At 41.3% G+C, this 22,928-nt stretch overlaps 1 protein-coding gene across 1 annotated transcript in view; it reads left to right on the top strand.

The window, feature by feature from the left end:
- greb1 (growth regulating estrogen receptor binding 1) overlaps positions 1-22,928 on the top strand; it is a 186,083-nt gene that overhangs the window by 100,389 nt on the left and 62,766 nt on the right. Inside the window, exons 16-19 of the mRNA XM_048597113.1 lie at positions 3,995-4,175; positions 12,447-12,633; positions 15,683-15,819; positions 18,330-18,669. Of these exons, the coding sequence (XP_048453070.1) occupies positions 3,995-4,175; positions 12,447-12,633; positions 15,683-15,819; positions 18,330-18,669 (845 nt within the window). The remainder of the gene's footprint in view (positions 1-3,994; positions 4,176-12,446; positions 12,634-15,682; positions 15,820-18,329; positions 18,670-22,928) is intronic.

Here is a 22,928-nt window from a genome sequence, read left to right on the forward strand (position 1 = left end):
ATGCCAGCGGCATGGGTTCAATTCCTGCATCTGCTGAGATTACCATGAAGGACTGTCCTTCCCAACCTCTCCCCTTACCTGAAGAGTAGTGACCCTCAGGTTAAACCACCACCAGTCAGTGATTTCTCTCTAATGTGAGAGCAGCCTTATAATCTCGAGAACAATGACAACTTTGATCTGGTAAGACTGTGGCAAGAAAGCTACAATACAGAGGGATTTGTGAATCCACATAGTTGTGATTTTCAGAAATGCCCAAAAAACAAAGCTAGCGTACAAGTTTGGTGGGTAATTGTCATAGATCGTAGAACCCCTACAGTGTGGAAACAGGCCCTTTGGCCCAACAAATCCACACTGACCTCGGAACATCCCACCTAGACTCATCCCCCTATAACCCACATATGCCTGGACACTATGGGCAATTTAGCATGGCCAATCCACCTAGCCTGCACATCTTTGGACTGTGGGAGGAAACTGGAACACCTGAAGGAAACCCACACAGACACAGGGAGAATGTGCAAACTCCACAAAGACAGTTGCCTGAGGGTGGAATTGAACCTGGGTCCCTAGCTTTGTGAGGTAGTAGTGCTAACCACCGTGCCACTATGCCACCCCAAATGGAATGTTGACTTTTATTTCAATGGGAATGGAATATGAAAGCAGGGAGGTTTTGTTAGAACCTTAGAAGGCACTAGCCACACCACAGTTGGAATACTGTGTTGGGCTTCTTATTTAGTCAAGATATACTGGTATTGGAGGCAGTCCAGAGAAGGCTCACTAGGCTGATCCTGGGTATGGATGGATTTTCTTATGAGGACAGTTTGAGTAGGTTGGACCTGGACTCATTGGAATCCATAAGAAGGAGAGGCAACCTTATTGAAACACATGAGATTCTTAGGAGACTCGACAGGGTAGATGCAGAAAGGATGTTTCCGCTTGTGGGAGAATCTAGGACCAGAGAACATCAGCTCAGCATAAAAGGATACCCATTTAAGACAGAGAGGAGGAATTTTTTCTCTTAGACGGAAGTGAATTTATAGAATTCTTTACAGCAGCGATCTGTTGCGGCTGGGTCACTAAGTATATTCAAGGCTGAGATAGGTTTTTAATCAGTAAGGGGAATCCAGGGTTATGGGGAAAAGGCTGGAAAGCAGATTTGAGGGTTTATCAGATCAGTCATGATCTCGTTGAATGGTGGAGTAGATTCATTGGGCTGAATGGTTGACTTCTGCTCCTTTTTCTTATGATCTTATGATTTACAGTTTCAAGCAATATTTCATTGCTGAAGGTAGTTCATTTTGTAAATGGACCAGAGCTGCTAAGAGAAATATGATACTAAAAAAGTCCTACTTAGGTGTTGAGTCAGATACTTAGCAATCATGAAAATCACTGGCAAGGGGCTTAAAAGATGAACATTTTATTTTGCCAGGTCTAATCAAGCAACCAGATATTTTTACTTCTAATTATGTTGTAGTATATTTAAAGCACCGGTTTAGGAAATGTTCAAAGTGGCGCATGTTTTAAGACAAGAGACATTCCTTTCACAAGCTTTAGTGTTTTCAAAATTAATGTTTTAAAAGTGAAAGTTCCTCGGTAGTTATAATAAAAACTTGATCCCTTAAAAATTGACCTACAGAATTGAGTATTGCCGATGTATGTTAAGGAATTTTGTGGACAATAAGACAATGGGGAAGAATTTTTACTGACCCGGTTTGCAGGAAGCTGGTTGGTCTGAAAGACAAACCTCGTGCAGTTTTACTTCCAGAATCCGCCGTTGTTATTTCAGATAGGTCCCACAGGCAGTGGCTCCCAACTGACTCGATAACTTGCAGTCAGAAATGCTACAAATCACTGGTGCCCTCAACAGCCATTACAGCTGTACTCAGAGAGATAACCAATTGAAAGCGAGAGGCTTTTCAATTTTACGGAAGCAAGATCAAACTTTTAATGTTGGCAGCCCTTGTGTTGGGAATACAGGAGCTGATGTGTGGGATTAGGGTTGGACCAGGATGAGGCATTGGGAGACTGGGATGAGGTGAAGGCAACCAGCAGCCTTGTGGGAAATCTCATGTTGGGGATGATACCTTATTATTATCTTATTTAAAGTTGTATCTCGCCTTCTTGGATTGGATGGGTCACTTTCAGACCAAGGGGCCCTTTAATAAATCGCTAGGTTATGCAACTTTCCTGAAGGTGCCCCATCAAATGTTACCGTCCTGCATTTAGACCACAAGGAAAAGCATTTTTGATTTATTCTCAAAACACCTTATGCGTAGAAAACACAATCAAAAGGATCCTCGATTTTCAGCAAAATGCCTTAAAGAATGACAGGGTTCATATTTGAAGTTGTTGTTGTAATTACTCAGGCACAACATAGGCCACAAAACCTATTCACGTTTGTATCTTAAGGTGCACTTATATGAATAGTAGCTTGTGGCAGATAGCCTGGTATTCTCTAAGTACATATGGCCTTTTAGTTAAGAAGGTCAACTGACTCCTTTAGGATTTCCATCCATTCGAATGACTGGATCATGCAGCTCAAGGACTAACTGACTTCCAAACCCAAATTCCAGGTATGTTTTTGTATCAAATAAAGCCTCTTACCATGAATAGAGCCATCTGTCTCTAGCGTGGCAAAAGAAAATATATTCTGAACACTGGAAGTAGACAAATGACTTTATGTGTGATCAATATTTTACATTTTAAGATTAATTCACGATGACATTTTATGAATGTTGAAACCTGACTCCCCTAGGTTTTCCATCCATTCGAATGACTGGACCATGCAGCTCAAGGACTAACTGACTTCCAAAGTACACCTTAAGATACAAATGTGAACAGGTTTTGTGGCCTATGTTGTGCCCGAGTAATTACAATAACAACTTCAAATATGAATACTGTGTCATTCTTTAAGGCACTCTGCTGAAAAACGGGGATCCTTTTGATTGTGTTTTCTAAGGATAGTAAAATGTAGCTCATACTTTTCAAATGTTCACTTATTTTCACTAGAAAGTCAGTGCATTTCGTAACCAAACATCTAAAGTTTAGTAAAAATCAAAAGAACTGCGGATGCTGTAAACCAGGAACAAAAACAAAGTTGCTGGAAAAGCTCAGCAGGTCTGGCAGCATCTGTGAAGAGAAAAAACAGAGTTAACGTTTTGGGTCTAGTGACCCTTCCTCAGAACGGAAAGTATAGTTCCTTCAGCCATTGCCAATGTAAATCTATAGGAAGAAGGTCAGTTGTATTTCATAAGGATTTTCACTGCCTAAAGAAATGGAGAATGATTGTCATAGAATCGTAGAATCCCTACAGTGTGGAAGCAGGCCATTTGGCCTATCTAGTCCACACTGACCCTCTGAAGAGCATCCCAGCCACACCCACCCCTCTACCCTATCCTTTAAACCCTGTATTCCCCATGGCTAATTCACCTATGGACAATTTAGGATGGCCAATCCAACCCAATTCACCTAACCTGCACATCTTTGGATTATGGTTATTAGTAGTTGATATCTAAAATTTCCATGAAAATCTCAATGTCTTTACAATCATCTGGATCTTTCAAACAATCAAGGAAATACATCTGACTTTAAAATGTTTTTTAAAAAAAACTGCACTAGAAGCTCAAAAGCATGTTATTGGAAGCTAATGGAGACAATAAGGACTGCAGATGCTGGAAGCCAGAATCCAGAGGTGTGAGGCTGGAAAAGCACAGCAGGTCAGACAGCATCAGAGGAGCAGGAAAGTCAGTGTTTTGGGCCAAAACCCTTTGTGAGTGCTGATGAAGAGTTTCGGCCTGAAACATTGACTTTCCTGCTCCTCTGATGCTGTCTGACCTGCTGTGCTTTTCCAGCCTCTCACTTATCAGAAGCTAATCTTTGACAATTAAGCATGGCAATAATACCTTCAAGAACCCAAAGCAGCTTTTGTAATTTACCCACTCTGTTGGGATCCAGCAAAGTGTGAATTCCAGCCCTGGCCTGTGTTTTTGTTTTGCAGGGATCTTGGTAGAACTTGGGTTGGAAGGAGAGTGTACTGCAAATCAGTGTGCAGACCAGTATGTCATGAAGCTTACCACAGAAGCTCAGGGCAAGTTTGAAGCCTTCCAGCAAAGAGCATTAAAGAACCCTTACACACTGTTCATACTGATCCATGACCATGCACACTGGGATTTGACCAGGTAAACTCTAAAATATGTTGTATTTAAAGTTTTATGAACCAGATGTCTGATAAATTCGAAGTTGCATCTGTAGGAATAAATGCTTCTTCACCATTCCTAGAATTTGATTTGTAGTCCTATTGTGATGATTTTATTTACCTTTTCAAATTCAAATTTAGTTTAAAAATATACATGCCATTATTCAAAGTAGAGCCATGTGACCCTTTTTCTCCTGTTATTAATGGAACGTGGTATCTATTATATTAGTGACATCATGGACATTGTGACTTCTACTGTCTCTTACAATGTGGATGTGAACTGACCCTCTATTTACCTTCTGAGAATTCAGGGACAAACAGGGCCTTATTCTTGTCTAAAATACTCAGAAATTACTGGAGAAACTCAGCGGATCTGGCAGCACCTGTTCTGAACAAAGTTTACTGGACCCGAAACATTAACTCTGCTTTCTCTCCACAGAAGCGATTTCTTACTTTTTGTTTCAGATCAGCAGTGCTTTGTTTTATTTGAGAATATGGTGGTGGTGGTGGAGTGGTCATGTTGCTGGACTATTAACCCATAGGCTTAGCTGAACGCTCTTGAAATCACGCCATGGCAGCTGATGGAATTTAAATCCAGTTGTAAACCTAGAATGAAAAGGTGGTCTAATAGTCACCTGAGGTTTTTTTTTGCTGCGCTGTTTGAGGATAAATGTTGGCCAAACCCCAATGAATCCTCTCCTGTTTATCTTCAAATAGTACCATGGGATCTTTTATATCTGCTTAAGAAGGAATGCGGGGCCTCAATTTCATATCTCCTCCAAAGGCAGCACTGCATTGCTCTACACTGTCATAAAGGGCTGAAATTTCCCATATTTTGGATATGTCAATTTTGGGGGGGTTTCGTCCAAGACCCCTGGTGACTGTTCTCTACTGCTCTCCATAAGTATCCACATTGCCTCCATACGCAGCTGTCACAGTCTCATACCCAGCAGAGCTGGAAGTGCTCGCCTCTGCCACGACCTTCAGCCATTCAAGCCATGGATGTTATAATTAAGCCCAGTTCAAAGGCTGAAAATCAGGAACTGCTTTTAGTGGGGTGCTGTACACTTGGCAAGGCTTTGAAGGAGAGTGACAAATTGGCACCCTGTTTTGCCCACAGGGACCCAGAAGTAGCTTGTGACTCTAGAGGACTGCTGGAGACCAGGCACTTTTCCAGCCTCAGGATGTTTTAAATTGTTTTCTCACCTCTTTACACCAAACACCATCTATTTTCTTTGGTGCACAGCATACGTTATCGGAGTATGCTTTCTGGCCTCTTGAGCCTGCTCTGCCATCCAATAAAATCATGGCTAATCTGATTGTGGCCTTAGCACCACTTTCCTACAATACTTGAGGCTGTGTTTCATGTTTTGTTTTTTGGATACAAAATAGTTGTTCAAAGTTTCTGATATTTCCTTATTTCTTATTGCTAGTTTCCCAATCTCATCATCTAAGGGATCGATGCTTCCCTTAGCTACTGTCTTACTTATAGGAGCTTCTAATAGAGGATATATCTTTGTTGTGAGTGATGAAATGTTTCCTTAAACGTCTATAATTTCTTACCTACTATCTTGTCTCTTAATCTATTTTCCCAGTCTAGAGTCATACAGTCATAGAATCATAGAGTCATACGGCACGGAAACAGACCTTCGGTCCAACCAGTCCATGTGGAACATAATCCCAAACTAAACTCGTCCCACCTGCCTGCTCCTGGCCCATATCCCTCCAAACCTTTCCTATTCATGTACATATCCAAATGTCTTTTAAAAGTTGTAATTGTACCCGCATCCACCACTTCCTCAGGAACTTAGTTCCACATGTGAACCACCCTGTGTGTAAAAATATTGCCCCTCGTGCCTTTTTTAAATCTCTCATCTCTCACCTTAAAAATATGCCCCCTTATCTTGAAAGCCCCCATCCTAGGGACAAGACACCTACCAGTAACCCTATCTATACCCCTCATGATTTTATAAACTTCCATCATGTCACCTCTCACCATCCTACACTCCAGTGAAAGAAGTCCCAGCCTATCCAGCCTTTCTTTACCTTTTTAATAGTCTGTACTGAGGTTTAAGACACTAGGTTTAGACTCAGGTTTCTCATCACCAGAGTACAGTAAAGCTCGAGTGTATGATAGGTCCAGGAGGAAGCTACTTGCTGTTTCAGTTGAAGCCACAAATGACATAAACCTACCAAAGTGTTAGGTACAGGAGCTCTGGTGTGTGTATTATTGGAGTGATGTTTTAAAAACTGCATTGGGGTGATTTACACAAAAGCTCAGAGACGGTAAGCTTCAAAATCTCCCCACCCCCGACCTCATCCAAAGACCAGCCCATCTCGTCCCCGCCTCCTTTACCTGTCCATCTTTTCTCCCACCTATCTGCTCCTCCCACCTCACTGACCAAACCCCACCCCGACTTCCTACCTACGAGCCTCATCCCCGCCTCCTTGACCTGTCCGTCTTCCCTCCCACCGACCCGCCCCTCCCTCCTCACTGACCAATCCCCATCCTAACTCCCTACCTACACTCACATTTACTGGCTTCATCCCCACCTCCTTGACCTGTCCATCTTCTCTCCATCTATTTGCTCCTCCACCTTCTATCATCGCCTCCCCCTCTCTCTCTATTTATTTGAGAGTCCCCTTCCCCTCCCCCATTTCTGAAGAAAGGTCCAGACCCGAAACGTCAGCTTTCCTGCTCCTCTGATGCTGCCTGGCCCGCTGTGTTCATCCAGGTCCATACCTTGTTTACACAAAAGCTGTTCTGTTTCTTTACAATTTATGTAGGAGTGTTTTGGGAAAAATGAACTAATGGTTGACCAAGTGTTTAAATTTTTGATTTTGTATTATAATTCATTATTTGACAGCTTCAACTGAGGCATCATTGGATGAATATTTGGTAGAAATAATATACATGAGTTTGACGGCAGGTAATATTGCAGATTTGAATAGCCAGTGCTGACATGATGGGCCAAATGGCCTCCTTCTGTCCTATAACACTTCTGTGATTTTGTGATAAATAGATAGTTGGATTATTCTATTTTATTCTTGTTCCTTTTGCAATAAAGTACTTTTGTTGCTGTTTTGTTGTTCAATCAAAATCTGCAGCATTGCATGCTTATGTTTCAGCAAGAGACCACTTCATTAAAATTAAAACAAGTAAAAATATGATTTATTAAGTGAAGGTTCTGACTGTGAACTGGCCTGTCTGGTGATCTGCTGAGATCATAATATCTGTCCTAGAGTGTAGGGAGACTTATAAACTACTCTCTCCATGACATCTTTCCTTTGCCATTTCATAACTCAAACTGATTCTACTGGTTCTGAAGAAGGGTCACTGGACTTGAAGTGTTAATTCTGATTTCTCTTCACAGATGCTGCCAGACCCGCTAAGGTTTTTGCAGTAATTTTCTGTTGTTGTTGCTGGCTTCCAGCATCCACAGTTCTTTCTTTTTTTGTTTACTGATTCTACATCTTGACCTTATGGACCAAGACATTTCATACTCCTATTTTGATGTTTTCTTTTGTGAACAGAACTCTCCCATACTCTTCTGTCATTTTCCCTAGTATGACCCTGCTAACCAGTGCACTCTTTTATGTTTCCAAGTTCCGTTCCTTGCTGTCACACTCCAGTTATCATTATCCATAATGCTAATCTGCAATGTTTCCTTGTCCCTTCTCATAACTTTCTAAATCTCCCCTGATATGAACCACCTCCCTGTACATTTGTAAACTTTTTCTCTACAGACTCCATTACTTGTTTAACTGGGACACCCTGGTCCCAGTGCAGTTCTAGTGAAACCTATCCCAGTGAAATACCCCCTTTTTGTCACTGAGTACTCTGCCAGGACCTCATGAGCTGACACCCAAATCTCCCAGAACAATCTTCCAGCCACAATGTTTACCTTTTGTCAGTTTGCAGATTGGTCAGTTAGAAATCTGTGGATTATTTCATAGAATCCCTCCAGTATGGAAACAGGCCCTTCGGCCCAACACGTCCACACTGACCCTTGGATCATCCCTCCCAGACCCATCCCCCTATAACCCACCTAAGCTACACACCCCTGAACACTACAGGCAATTTTCCATGGCCAATCCACCTAACCTGCATATCTTTGGACTGTGAGAGGAAACCAGAGCACCCGGAAGAAACCCACGCAGACACGGGAAGAATGTGCAAACTCCACACAGTCACCTGAGGCTGGAATCGAACCCGGGTCCCTAGCGCTGTGAGGCAGCAGTGCTAACCACTGAGCCACCACGCTGCCCCAGTTATTTTGTGGTTCTACTTTTTAACTTATCCACAAGCTATTCATACTCCCTCTTAATTCTTAATCTTATCTTTCTTGTTGGTAGCCACATGGGCTATAAGAACTGGATTCTTCACCTCCTACTCCAGATTTCTAACCAGTCCAGGCTGGCATCCCTGGCATCGGGCAAGCTGCATGGCCTTTGAGACTCACGCTCACGGCTACAGAGAACAGTTTCTGTCCCCCAACCACACAGTCCACCACTGCTACTGCTGCATTTCTGTTTGCTACAGAGTTCGAATGGCCACCTGTACGATAGTGCTATAGTCAGTTTTCTCATCCTCTATACAGACCCTGCTCCATTCTGCATAGGCCGAAAGAACCTTAAATCTGTTGGACACATGCATGGACTAAGGCTCTTCCAGTGCAACTTCCTGGGTCCCCATAGCTGTCCCAATCACACTCACACTCAAACTGTCTTGTCTCTGATCACGACCATATCTGAAGTACTTAACTGTAGGGGTGTGACTGCCTGCTGGGACATAGTGTGTAGGACAATTTCTTCTGCTCTGATGTTTCAGTGTCCAAAGTTTGGAATCCATCAAATCATTTCATCTGGGCCCAAATTCTTTCTTCTTGAACTGCAGACATTTAGTGCAGATACAGTTACTTTGGAAACCATCGCTGCTCTATAGTTGTAACCCATCTCCGACTCGGCATCACCTTTGTTTTTTGTGTAACAGGGTTTCAAGATTTGAAATATCACTCAATGGTTATCTGTAGATTTATTAGGTAGTATATCTAGTTATAAACAGTGCTTGTATCTCCTGGATCTTGTTTAAGCAACTGCCTCAATTTAGAGAAGGAATACTGTGAAAATCAAGAACCAATTATGTACCTGCAAACCTAATGAATCCCCCTCGACCTCCATTCTGAAGCCTTGCTGTTTCTCGCTCCTTTTTGTGAACTGCTCCTTGACATGGGAATGATCAGACCAGGACTCCTCATTCTTACACTATCAGTGATGACCAGAAACTGAACTGGACTAGTCATGGAAATACAATGGCAGGTCAGAGGCTAGGAATACTGCACCAAGTAACTCACCTTGTGACTCCCCTAAGCCTGTCCGTCATCTACAGGACAGAAGTCAGGAGTGTGATGGAATAGTCCCCGCATACCTGGATGAGTACAGCTCCCTCAACACTGAAGAAGCTTGACTCCATCCGGGACAAAGCAGTTGACATGTATCACACAACACTGATAACCACTTGCTCCCTCCACCATCGACGCTAGGTAGCAGCAGTGTGTACTACCTGTTAATCTAAATTGGTTTCATGTTAGGAGACAGAGGGTGATGATAGAGGGTTGTTATTCAGACTGGAGGCCTGTGGTTACTGGTGTGTTGGGTCTGCTGTTGGTTGTCATTTATATTAATGATTTGGATGTGAATATTGGAAGTATAGTTAGTAAGTTTGCAGATGACACCAAAACTGATGGTCAAGTAGACCGTCAAGAAGGTTATCTAAGTACAATGGGATGTTGATCCAGTGGGCCGAGGAATGGCAAATGGAGTTTAGTTTGGGTAAATGTGAGATGTTGCATTTCGGTAAAACAAACCAGGGCAGGACTTACACAGTTAATGATAGGGCACGAGAAAATGTTGTCAAACAGAGACCTAGGGGTTGCAATACATAGTTCTTTCAGTGGTGTCAGAGTTACACAGGGTGGCAAAGAAGGCATTTGGCATGCTTGCCTTCATCAGTCAGAGCATTGAGAACAGGAGTTGGGATTCCTTGTTACAGCTGTACAAGATGGTGGTAAGGCCACATTTGGAGTACTACGTACAATTCTGGTCGCTCTGGAAAGGGTGCAGAAAAGATTTACAAAGATGTTACTGAGACTGGATAGTTTGAATTATGGGGAGAAGCTGGATGGACTAGGACTTTCTTTTCCTGGAGTGTAGATGGTTGAGGGGATACATTCTAGAGGCTTATAAAAATTAAGCAGTTCATAGGTAAGGGGAATAACCAAAATCTTTTCCCCAGGGTAGGGGAATCAAAACTAGAGGGCAGATGTTTAAGGTAAGAGGGGAAAGATTTAAAAGGGACCTGAGGGGCAACTTTTCACGCACAGGGTGGTTTGTGTGTGGAATGAACTGCCACAGGAAGTGGTAAATGCAGGTAAAGTTACAACATGTAAAAGATATTTGGACAGATCCATGGACAGGAAAGGTTTAGTGGAATATAGGTCAAACACAGGAAAATAGGACTACTTCAGTTTAGGAAATTTAGTCAGCATGGACAAATTGGGCCGAAGGGCCTATTTCTGTGCTGTATGAGTCTATGACTTTATGACAAGAAATTCACCAAAGATCCTTAGAAAGCACCTTCCAAACCTATGTCCATTTCCATATGGAATGACAAGTTCCCTTCCAAGGCAATCACCATCCAGATTTGGAAATATATTACCATTCCTTCATTGTTGCTGGGTCAAAATCCTGGAATTCCCTCTCGAATGGTATTATGGATCTGCCTACAGCATATGGAGTTCAATGGTTGAAGAAGGCAACTCACCACCGCCTTCTCAAGGGCAACTAGAGTTGTACAAGAAGTGCTGGCCCAGCCGGCGTTGCCCACATCTCATGAATGAATAAAAGAAATTTCCATCACTCACTACAATCTCATGCTAAATACTTAGTCGAGCAGACTTCAGTGATAGTTGGGGTTCCATGCATTTGCAAAAATGCCTCTTGTTTTTACACAAGTAACAATTCCAAAGACCTGAGGTAGCCATCACCTGACCAGGTAACCAGTTCACCGAATTCACTCTGCACCTGCCACTAACAGCGTAGTCAGCTTGTTCGTTTCTGTCTCAAACTGCAAAAGAAAGAACAAATTTATTTAAAATTTCTTCCCCATGCCAAACTTGATTTTAGAAAGAGGTCAGTTCGTAAAACAAAGACTTCCTTCACACATGAAATTCCTGAGTTTCGTACTTTGAGACTGTGACAAAGCCAAACTCTGTGAAAACTGGCCTGTGGCCTACTTGCTGTTTCTACACAGTTAAATTATGGAGGATGTCCCCCTCAGTAACTGGACACCACTAACATCAGCCCCCTTAGAAAGAACATGTGAAAGACAGAGTAATGACTTTTGCAGATCAAAGTTAGTGTGATCTTTCTTTTATCAAGTTCACCAATTTTTGAAGTTTCTTTTGCTTGTCACTTGATGGTTTATATCAGCAACACAGTGGCCTTTTTCTGTTAAGTCGTAATCTTGTATATTGAAGAGTTCGCTAAATGTCCTTTCCAAGAATTCACAAAGTAAGTTCAAAGTTCTCAAATGTTCAAGCTCATGCAACTGTGAGGTGTTAGCTCCATAGTGGAATAATATTGGCTGAGCAAAATTGACAACAAACATTCTATAATTAATCTGGTAATGTTTGGGTGTAGTGAATTCCTTTATCATTCTGCTTGTATGTTGGTATTAGAATGAGTAAGGTCACATTGCTGACATTTGCCAACAAGAGAGGAAAATTCCTGGCTTTCAGCTGCCAGGGATCATTCAGCCATTCCCTGATTGAATTGGCTTCTATTTTTGGTGAAGTTTGATTAATGGTTGTGCAATGTGTTGATGCAGTAACTTTACTAGCAATCCATCTCAGAGAAGGTTTTGTCTTTCTACAGCCTCCTGATACCATACAACTGTTTGGTTTTAATGAAAGATAAATCAATTTCTCACGTTGAGTGTACAGTCAACACAGATACAAAGCATGTAGCACTTGAGCACTAAATTAACTTTTAACTTATTATGCATAGTGGTTTCATTTATTTCTACTGTCCTTAAAACTTTAAGCGATGAGACATTTATGTTTTGCTCTTTCTAACTTCTCTGCAATTGTTTGTATTAAGTGACATTTTGTAGTACAACTATGTGTGCCTGTGTTTGTATATTTCCTGAATGATCTCATTAGCTCTCGGTGTTGTATTCTTGTTTTGATTCCAGCGGGGGAACATTTTCACAAAGTGAACCGTTTCTGGGCCTGGCTGATAGAATCGTGAACTGCAAAGAAATGAAAGAAGCACTGAATGTGTTAACACTCCAAGTTACATCTTTCCCCTTTGCTCTTCAAACACAGCAGACCTACATCAGCCCCTATAATGAGATCCATTGGCCGTCATCCTGCAACAGTGTAAATTTTACTGATGTATTCTTAATGTTTAACAATTCAGTGTTGCTACAATGGAGTGATAGTGTATGATGGAACTGGCATCCTTTCTGCTGATCCTTAAAATTCTTAGGCTTAAGGATCAATAAAACAATTGGAAAAAGAAAATGTTTGGTTACTCCTTCCTACATTTATTGATCCAAATTTATTGATCTGCTGAAAATATGACCTGGGGCTGGAGAGGGAAAGATCAGCCAATGCTTTTCATTCATATTGTCATTTAATCGGCATTTTTGAAAAGTGTGGATGAAACCATGACTGGGCATGTTTGTTCCCCGTACAATGGGATAGCCAGGAAATGCAAACTTGTGATGATTAATCACTTAATTGGGGGAATGTAAATGGTTAAAATGATTAAAATGTGCTGTTTGTTCTCAAAATTCAAATTCTAACAAAGTAATAGCTTTTTGAAAGTGGTGGCAAAAGAATAACCGACAATAATGGTGAGTATCACAAAGTCATAGAGTTATACAGCATGGAAACAGACCCCTCGGTCCAACTCGTCTGCATCAACCAGACATCTCAATCTGACCTAGTCCCATTTGCCAGCATTTGCGCCATATCCCTCTAAACCCTTCCTATTCAAACACCGATCCAGATGCCTTTTAAATGTTGCAACTGTAACAGACTCCGCCACTTCCTTGGCAGCTCATTCCATACACGTACCACCCTCTGCGTGAAAAAGTTACCCCTCAGGTCCTTTTTAAATCTTTCCCATCTTACCTTAAACCTATGGACTGTAGTTTTGGACTCCCCCATCCTGGGCAAAAGACCTTAGCTATTCACCCTGTCCATGCCCCTCAGGATTTTATAAACCTGTATAATTGCTTCGATCTCTCCACTTCACTCTATTTTGGACTCTTCAGGATCCCTGCCTGCACACTGGTTACTGAACTGAAAACGTAAGCAATCAATCTCTCTTCTACAAGTAGACACTGTATTCCCTCTGTCCTAAGGGGAATGTGGGCACTTGAAGGATTGACCCTGGTCCAGAATGCATTGTGAAGATAATTGTGGATTGTGGCCACGTGTAGCATGATTTATGTCATCATAGTTATTCCTCAACTCATCTGATACTGAAGAAGCCCATGTTTGAATGCAGCAAGACCTGGGCAATATCCAGGCCTGGACTGACAAGCAGCAAATAAATTAGCACTACACAAGTACCAGGCAATGACCATCTCCAATAAGAGAATCTTATCATAGCCCCTTGACATGCAATATATTTCCATTATCAACATCCTAGTGACTACCATTGACCACAAACTAAATTGAATTAGCCACACGAATACTATAGCTACAAGAGTAGTTAAAAGGCTAGGAATCCTGCAATGAGTAACTTAGCTCTAGTCCCCCCAAAACCTGTCTGCTATTGACAAGACACGTGTCAGGCGTATGATGAAATGTTCCTTACTTGCCTGGATGAGTGCAGCTTCAACAATACCTAAGAAGTTTTGACACTATCCAGGACAAAGCAGCTTGCTTGATTGGCACCACATCCTCAAATAATTCACTCTTCCCACCACTGATACTCAGCAGCAGAAGTGTGTACCATCTACAAGATGCACTGCAGAAATTCACCAAAGGTCCTTCAACAGCGCTTTCCAAACCTACGACCTGTACCACCTGGAAAGGTAAGAGCAGCAGATACCACCAATCTCCAGTTGTGTCCAACCCACTCACCATCCTGACTTGGAAACGTATTGCCGTTACTTCAGTGTTGCTGGGTCAAAATCCTGGAATTCTATCCGTAATGGCATTGTGGGTCGACCTGCAACAAACGTACTGCAGCAGCTCAAGAAGGTAGCTCTCCACCAACTTGTCATTGGGCAACTAGGGATGGGCAGTAAATGCTGACCCAGTCAGCAACACCCACATCCCATGGATAATTAATTTTAAAAATTGTAAATAACATTTTTGTACAATTTTCTTTTTCTTAATGGGACAATGAGTTCCAAGTCAAAATATTATGCTTCTCAAACCTACCCTCTTCTGATAACATTTGCTTACAAATGTAATTTTCTCTTCACTTCACATCTGAAACTACACTCCATTGTAGCTTTATATTGTGTGCTTGTGTGTGGAGCAGTCCATTGTAAGAAAAAAATCAACATAACAGTTTTTTGAGGAATTAATCTCTTGTAGATAAATAATTGCTGTCTGAAGTAGGAAAAAATTTTGAACTGATACTTCTTCTTTGGGAAAAGGGTCTTTGTAATACTTGCTTTGTTATAAACAATTGCTTTTTTATTAGCTATCGCTCAATTGGAAAATTGTTTTACTATTGATACTATGTGATGCCATTAGCACATATTTAAAATTGTCTGATGTAAAATACATGATCACCTTCTCTTGTACCATATTCATTATTTGTGTAAACCTTTAAAAATCTAAATCCAATTTCAAAGGTTTTTGAAGAAAGAGTTAGGATTGGCTTAGGAGCTACGTGCATTTTAATGAAGGAACACTGCATCCGCCACCCCACCCCACCCCCACAACTGCACACCTACCCCATCCTCCCTGTCTCCAATCAGAAGCCGAGCTCAGAATTGTTTTAACAAGGTGTAGAGCTGGATGAACACAGCAGGCCAAGCAGCATCAGAGGAGCAGGAAAGCTGACGTTTCAGGCCTAGACCCTTCTTCAGAATTGTTTTGTAGGCTTTCTGCGAGGCGACTTCTCCACCCACTGCTGGTTGAATACCAGATTTAGTGGGACACACCACTTAAAGGGCATCAGCTGCTTACTTAAGAGACTCAATTAGGTTCTGGCAAAGAGACCATCCATAAGTGTTCCTGCTCTCCATTTAGTTGGGTGCAGTTGGGAAGCAGGATAGAGGTTTCCCACTCTACTTGCTTCCCCTTACATACAAATTCATGACCAGGATGGTGGGGATTACAAATCCAAAGGTTAATTTTTACATCTAAGTGTTGAGTGCTGTGTTTAATCATTTGGGGAATACATTATATTTGATTGACATTTCTCTCCTTTATCCTGTTCTTTACATCTCATTAGGGAGTGAACTTGTACCATGAAAACAATAAGTACTTTGGACTCTCAGACTTCATTGACTCCACCCACTCTGGGCACAAACTTCCATTGTTGAGATATGACAGTTCTTTTGAAGCAATGGTTACTGCAGTGGAGGAAAGGTAGGTGATTGGTGTAGAAACGACATGACAAGCTTTAATGCTAGAAGTGAGATCAGTCGAATGGAACTGTTTTGATAAAGAAAAGCTAGCACCGAGAGAGCTGCAGGTCTGTGATACCTTCAGTGCAAGGCTGATATTTTAGATAAGTGAAGCAACGCTAAAACAACCCAATTCTGCTTCCATTCATTGTGTTATACACTTCCTGCCTTTCTGTCACCCGATTTTTATTCCAAACTTTTGACTGCCCGTCCCTAAATCTCTTTGGTTGAAATAGAATACACAACTGCTCAGCCAACATTTGTGGAAAAAACAAGTTTATGTTTTGGGCCAATTGTATTTCATTGGAGTTTTCAATATGGACTATGATGAGGTGGTAGACGGAGCACAGTCACATTGGAGTGTTCCGTATGTGCTGTCCCACTGGCAGAAATCTCACAGGACATGTTGTTTCCGTTTGTATTTTTGGAAAATGAGACACTTCAGAAACGGTATTGATAAAAGAAGTTGTGGCTTTTAATTATTCATTGGAAGTATGGTGCCAATTATAGGCAAAATTAAGGGAGGGGAATTAAAAGTGTTAATTTTGTTTAGAAATCAGAACAATAATATGCAAATGGATTCTAGTAAAATATCTTCAAATGACATGATAATTTTAAGCCCATCCTTAAACTTCTTTTCACTCAATGATTAAAATAACCAAGAGTATATTAATCCACATGAACTAACTATTTAAAAATGCCCTCCACACTGCTGTTACTCTGTTTAGCTCAAAGCTAAAATATTTGAGTCACCACCAGCTCCCTTGAACTGAATGAAATCATTGCAAGGAATTATAATTCCAACATTATCATACACTCCCTACAGTGTAGAAACAGGCCCTTTGGCCCAACAAGTCCACACCAACCCTCAGAGCATCCCACCCAGACCCATCCCCCTGTAACCCACCTAATCTACACCTCCCTGAACACTATGGGTAATTTAGCATGGCCAATCCACCTAGCCTGCACATCTTTACACTGTGGGAGAAAACCGGAGCACCCAGAGGAAACCCATGCAGATACAGGGAGAATGTGTAAACTCCACACAGACAGTCGCCCAAGGGTGGAATTGAACCTGGGTCCCTGGCACTGTGAGGCAGCAGTGCTAACTACTGAGTCACCAGGCTGCCCTCAACATCCAGTGCCTTTTTCTCTAATCCATTTTTGTCCCCTTTTTAATTGGCTATTTATTTAAATATTATTCAAGCTTCAACCATAACTGACAAAAAAAGTTGAATTCCTATCTGGCCAACTAGAATTAACATGCAAATTGCCTTTTACTGTGAATCACATTGAGTCCTTTTTTAACAAAAGCAGAAGTTGCTGGAAAAGCTCAGCAGCTCTGGCAGCATCTGTGAAGGAAAAAACAGAGTTAATGTTTCGGGTCCGGTGACCCTTTCTCAGAACAGATCACATTACTGTACCATCTAATGGTCATACTTAAGCAAAACAGTAAAGAGACAGCATCTGAATGATTTAGTTATTATGGAAAGATAATATGCAACCACATTGGCTGTTGTTTTCTCTCCTTTTTAATTTCTGATTCTTCTCTTTCCTCTCTTATGTTCTCTGACTTTGGTTTTCTCTCATCATCAATCCCAGTATTCATAATATTTTGTGAGCATGATGGATTTGTACAGTTGTACACATCAGAATAGATAGGGTGAGACTGTGATGCTTTTGTTCCAGATGATTCAGAAATCCTTTAACCAGTTCAAAAATTTATTCCCAACAATCCAATCTGATTTCATCCACTTCCAAAATCAGTGAAGCAAGAAATTGTTCAAGAGGTAGCACTAAATTGAAGAAGTTGGGACCGTCATCCCTTGAGAGAAGTGGCTGAGAGGAGATTTGATACAGGTTTTTAGAACCATGAGCGGGCTGGATAGATTAGAAAAGGAGGATCTGTTTCCCCTTATAAAGGAACAAGACCAAGAGAGTGCGAATTTAAATTGATGTATAAACAAACCAAAGTTGATGTGAGAAAAAACTCTTTCAAATAGCAGATCATTCGGGTATAGACTGCACTGCCTGGAAATATGGTGGATGCAGATTCAATTGAACATTCAAGAGGGAGTTGGAATTTTTTTTTGGATAGAAATGGTGAGCCAGGATATGGGAAAAGGCTGGAGATTGTCAGTGGCTAATAAAACCAGTGTAGGCATGATGGGCCAAGTATGATATAACAACTGTGATTCTGTGAAAATAGCCTTTCTTGATCTTGTAACAAGCAACATAAAAGTAGCGTCTCTATGACAGAAATGAAATCTAACACAGTTTAAAAGCTCTATGCAAATTATTAATCAAATGCTTTGAAATTCTGCATGAACCCGAACATTAAACGTAACTTGAGTATGAGTTAAATCCAATAATTTATGGATGAATGTAGCTTTAACTTTGATTGTTGCTTATCCCTTTGAGAGTTTTTTGTTTTGAAGTTTTTTTTTCATTCGTTCTTATTTCTGGCTTAAGGTTTCCCAAGATGCATAGTGCTGTGATCTGGACATATATTTTAATTCAGCATTACTCGGCAGCCATGATGGTAACTGCAGGGCACTCACAGATGAAGAACTACTCTTCTGTGGAAACTCTAGAAATAATTCAGAGTCTTATAAGTTCTGCAAGAAACTGTCCAAACAACCATGGCTACATGGTTTTGCTCAGGATTCCCTCCATTTCACTTGCAGCGCTGGCATATGAGAGATTGTGTCAGGTGAGACACCGCCTGGGCCTGCAGTACAGATTTGAAATCATCCTTGGAACTCCAAGCACTAAAATCAATATTAGCCAGCACTTTCTGACACAACTGAAGGTAACTACTGGTTTATACTTGCTATTATTCCACCTTAAACAAGATCTGGATTCTTGAAGAATATCCCGTCGTTTTCTTACCTAATGTAATATATGGTGTGTTAAATCATGTGTCAAACTGTGAACGAGATCAGTTTTACTTGACATGACTCTCAACCAAGTGGCGTAACAATAAGGTGAGAGGGGAAAGATTTAAAAAGGAGCTGAGGGTAACATTTTTGTGCAGAGGGTGGTGGGTGTATAGAATGAGCTGCCAGAGGAAGTGTTGGAGGCTGGTACAATTACAACATTTAAAAGGCATCTGGATGGGTACATGAATAGGAAGAGTTTAGAAGGATATGGGTGAAATGCTGGCAAATGGGTCTAGGTCAGATTCGGATGTCTGTTTGGCGCAGACGTGTTAGACCAAAGGGTCTGTTTCCGTGCTGTATGACTCAATGACTCTAATTTCATTTTCTCTTGAACTGTTCTGCTGGTGCCAATGATTTGATTTGATTTGATTTGATTTGTTGTTGTCACATGTACCTTAGTGCAGTGAAAAGTTTTGTGTGCAGTACAGGCAGATCGTAGCAAACAAGGATATACAGATCATGGGGTGTTTAGACAGACTGAGGCATACAAGGTTACAGCTGCACAGGAGATGCACAAAAGCAAGATCAGCATCAGATTTGAAATTAGAGAGGTCCATTCGGCAGTCGAATAACAGCAGGGAAGAAGCTGTTCTTGAATCTGTTGGTGTGTGTGTTTAAGCTTCTGTATCTTCTGCCTAACGGAAGAGATTGTAAGAGAGGAAAGGTAGGGTGGGAGGGGCTTTTGATGATATTAGCTGCTTTTCCACAGCAACAAAAGATGGCGATGGTGTCCATGGATGGGAGGTTGGCTTGAGTGATGATCTGCACAGTATTCACAATTTTCTGTAGTTTCTTACATGGCCGTACCAAGCCATGATGCCCCCAGATAGAATGCTTTTTATGGTGCATCTGTAAAAGTTGATGCAGATCCTTATGGACATGCTGAATTTCCTTAGCCTCCTGAGAAGAAGAGGCGTTGTTGGCCTTCTTGACCGTCGCATCCATGTGGGAGGAGCAGGCCAGATTATTGGTTATCATCACTCCGAGGAACTTGACACTCTCGATCTTCTCCAACTCAGCTCCATTGATGTGGATAGGGGTGTGTCCTCCTCCTACTGTGGACTAATATCAATCCAATTGCTGTGGGTGTTCCTATTCTTCTTCAATTGCCAGATATGTTTCTGTCCTTGTATGGACATTCCTACTAATCAATCTAGAGTATCACAAGTGAAGATTATCCCTTGCTTGTAACTACTGTGAAGTGATAATTACAGTTGTTAAATGTAACTACTGAAAAGCAGAATCATCTGACATCTTCTGTCTCCATGGAAATACCTTCTGATCTTTTGTCAAAATATGAATTCAGCTCGACTACACTTAGCTTCTGTTTGCTTTCTAAAGTAATCTGGTTGGCTAATTTTTACAATGTTGACTTTCACTAACCAATATCTTCCAGTATGAGGTTGTATGCAGGGTACAAAAAAGTACCTTTTGTTTCGGAGTGAATCTCTATCTGATAATGTAGTCTTTAACTGTTCTGAAGGTAGACTAGGTTAACACCACATTTGTTCTGCTTTGTACGGGGCATTGTTTCACAGTAAGTTGACTGTACAAAACACAGATTATGGTGAAAGGTATTTGCTATAACCACAGCACAACCTGTGTTTGCATATAATCACAATAAATACAGAGCATGTAGAGATTGTGTCCTGATGGGTTGTGCCTTCCAATACTGCCAAAAGTGCAATCTCTGTAACCTGTCCTGCCATCTCAGACAGCGATTTGTTTCTTTTGCAGATTTCTTCTGCTTAATTGCTCCTGAAAGATCACATAAGGTTTTCCGAACTGTTAGATGTCTCTTGAGGATTCTGTGCATCCTAACGTTGTTGGCTTGGGAAAGAATCCCTTGTCGCAGTTTGTATGTCCCCCAGTTCAATTTGGATTCAGTTTTAAGTATTCTACCCAAGTGTTAGAAGAATATTTCTGCTTGCCAAGTCCCAGTTTAATGCAAATGACATGAGGGAGAGAGAAAAGATGAAATGATAGAGCTACAGCACTATTGCTACAATGAAAACAACCAGGATTTATACAAACAGGGCAATCTTTCACCATTTTGATTATTGCAGACTCTGAATGTTACCTGTGTTCCAATTGTAGCTTCCAGCCAATGGGTTAAATATTATCATCTTTACACCCGACATATGAATGATTAGCGTTGACATAAGAAAAAAGATTTCAATCCACCACTATAAGAAAAAAGCATTCAATCCACCACTATAAGAAAAAATTCACTACTGTTAGTGCCGGCACAATGTGACTGCAATGTGTAACGTGTGTAAGGTGCACTACAGCAACATTTCAAGACTCCTTCTCGAATATTCAGTCTCTATCACTTTGAAGGGCAAGGAAAGCACATGTTGACAGACAGCAACATGTGCAGGTTCCCCTCCAGTTCACACACCACCGTTCTCTGGAAAAATATCAATATTCGTTCACTATCGTTGGGTCAAAATCCTGAAATTCCCTACTTGACAGCATGGTGCAAATATATACATACACTACATACGCGAGGAGCATTTTAAAAGATAGCTCATCACTATTTTGAATGCAGGTAGAGATGGAAAACAAATGCTGTACTTGCCAGAGATGCAAACATTCCATCAATAATATTTTTTAAAAGTTCTGTTTTATCGCATCTCATAGCATTTGTAATCATTGCATTTATAAGCTTTACACAGATTCAGAATTTCAAAATTAAACAATTCCTGGTGCAATTAATACAGAATGACTTCTTTTCATGCTACATTCACTACAGACCACTTATGAAAAACTTCCATATATTACCTGGCTCACTTCACTCACTTCACACTAAATAATATTGTTCATTCCTTTCAGAAAGCAGGTAGAAGGTTCATATAAAATGTCTGATATTTTGTCCTATCTGAAGTTTAAAATAAAACGTATATAAGAGTTTTTGAGGCTTGAATGAAACCACACAACCCCCTGGGTGGAATATTAAAGATACATGAATGATATGGGCCACGGTGAGGTAGAAGGCCAATTTGGCTGGGAAGTCTAGAAAGGCCTACCTCGACATTGGAAGCAACTCGCTGCACCTTTTATGCATCTGCAATGTGGCAGAGTGAATTTTTCTCCAAGCAGCGGCAAGGTGCCAATTAAGGGAGATTTTGCTTGTTATTGCTTATTAATTTGCTTATTAATGCTGCAACTTGCCTCATTAACGTTCAACTTCCCATCTTAACAAGCACACCAAGCAAAGTAGGTGTCAAGAATTCTCAAAATGGAAATTTGAGGGTGTACTTGGCACCTTCAGCTTACTGCTTCCTCCAAAGCACCTCCATGTTAGATACTGCGTGTCAGCATCTCAGGGTATGCTGTATGGGAGTGCCACCATCGCCCCCACCAACACATTTACAGGCATTGACATTTGACATGTGCCAGCTTCAAAGAACCCTTCTGACACATTTCTGATCCACTTACAGTCCACTTCTGTGCTTCAGCTTGGACAGTACTTTACAATTAACGTTGTAATCTACAGCAAAGACACTGTGGATTTAGAGACCTGTACCCAGCTCATGAACTTGGCCAGGCTGCGTCTCCAGGCTGTGCTCACTTGCTCTGGTAGCACACAGGGGAAGGCGATGGCCTAGTGGTGTTATTGCTGGATTGTTAATCCAGAGACCCAGATAATGTTCTGGGGACCGGGGTTCAAATCCTGCCACAGTGGATGGTGGAACTTGAATTCAATAAATATCTGGAATTAGTAATTTAATGATGATCATAAATCCATTGTTGATTGTTGGGGGAAAACCCATCTGGGTTCACTAATGGCCTTTAGGGAAGGAAGCTGCCATCCTTACCTGGTCTGGTCTACATGTGACTCCAGACCCACAGCAATGTGGTTGAATCTTAACTGCCCTCTGGGCAATTTGGGATGGACAATAAGTGCTGGCCTGGCCAGAGACACCCTCATCCTGTTAATGAATTTAAAAAAACTCACTGACTCTGGGCATTCCTGAATGCTCACTGCAACCCTGCCTTACCTTTGCCTTTTTGTACTTTACCCCCTCAGCCAGAGTTACCAGTCTACAGTCTACCAGTGCTACTGTATTGCTGTGCTGTTTAGCGCAGTCACAAAGCCAGGAAACTTGCCTAGTCGTCAGCAGTC

Source organism: Rhincodon typus, chromosome 5 (genome assembly GCF_021869965.1).
Source record: "Rhincodon typus isolate 14 chromosome 5, sRhiTyp1.1, whole genome shotgun sequence".
Taxonomy (NCBI): domain Eukaryota; kingdom Metazoa; phylum Chordata; class Chondrichthyes; order Orectolobiformes; family Rhincodontidae; genus Rhincodon; species Rhincodon typus.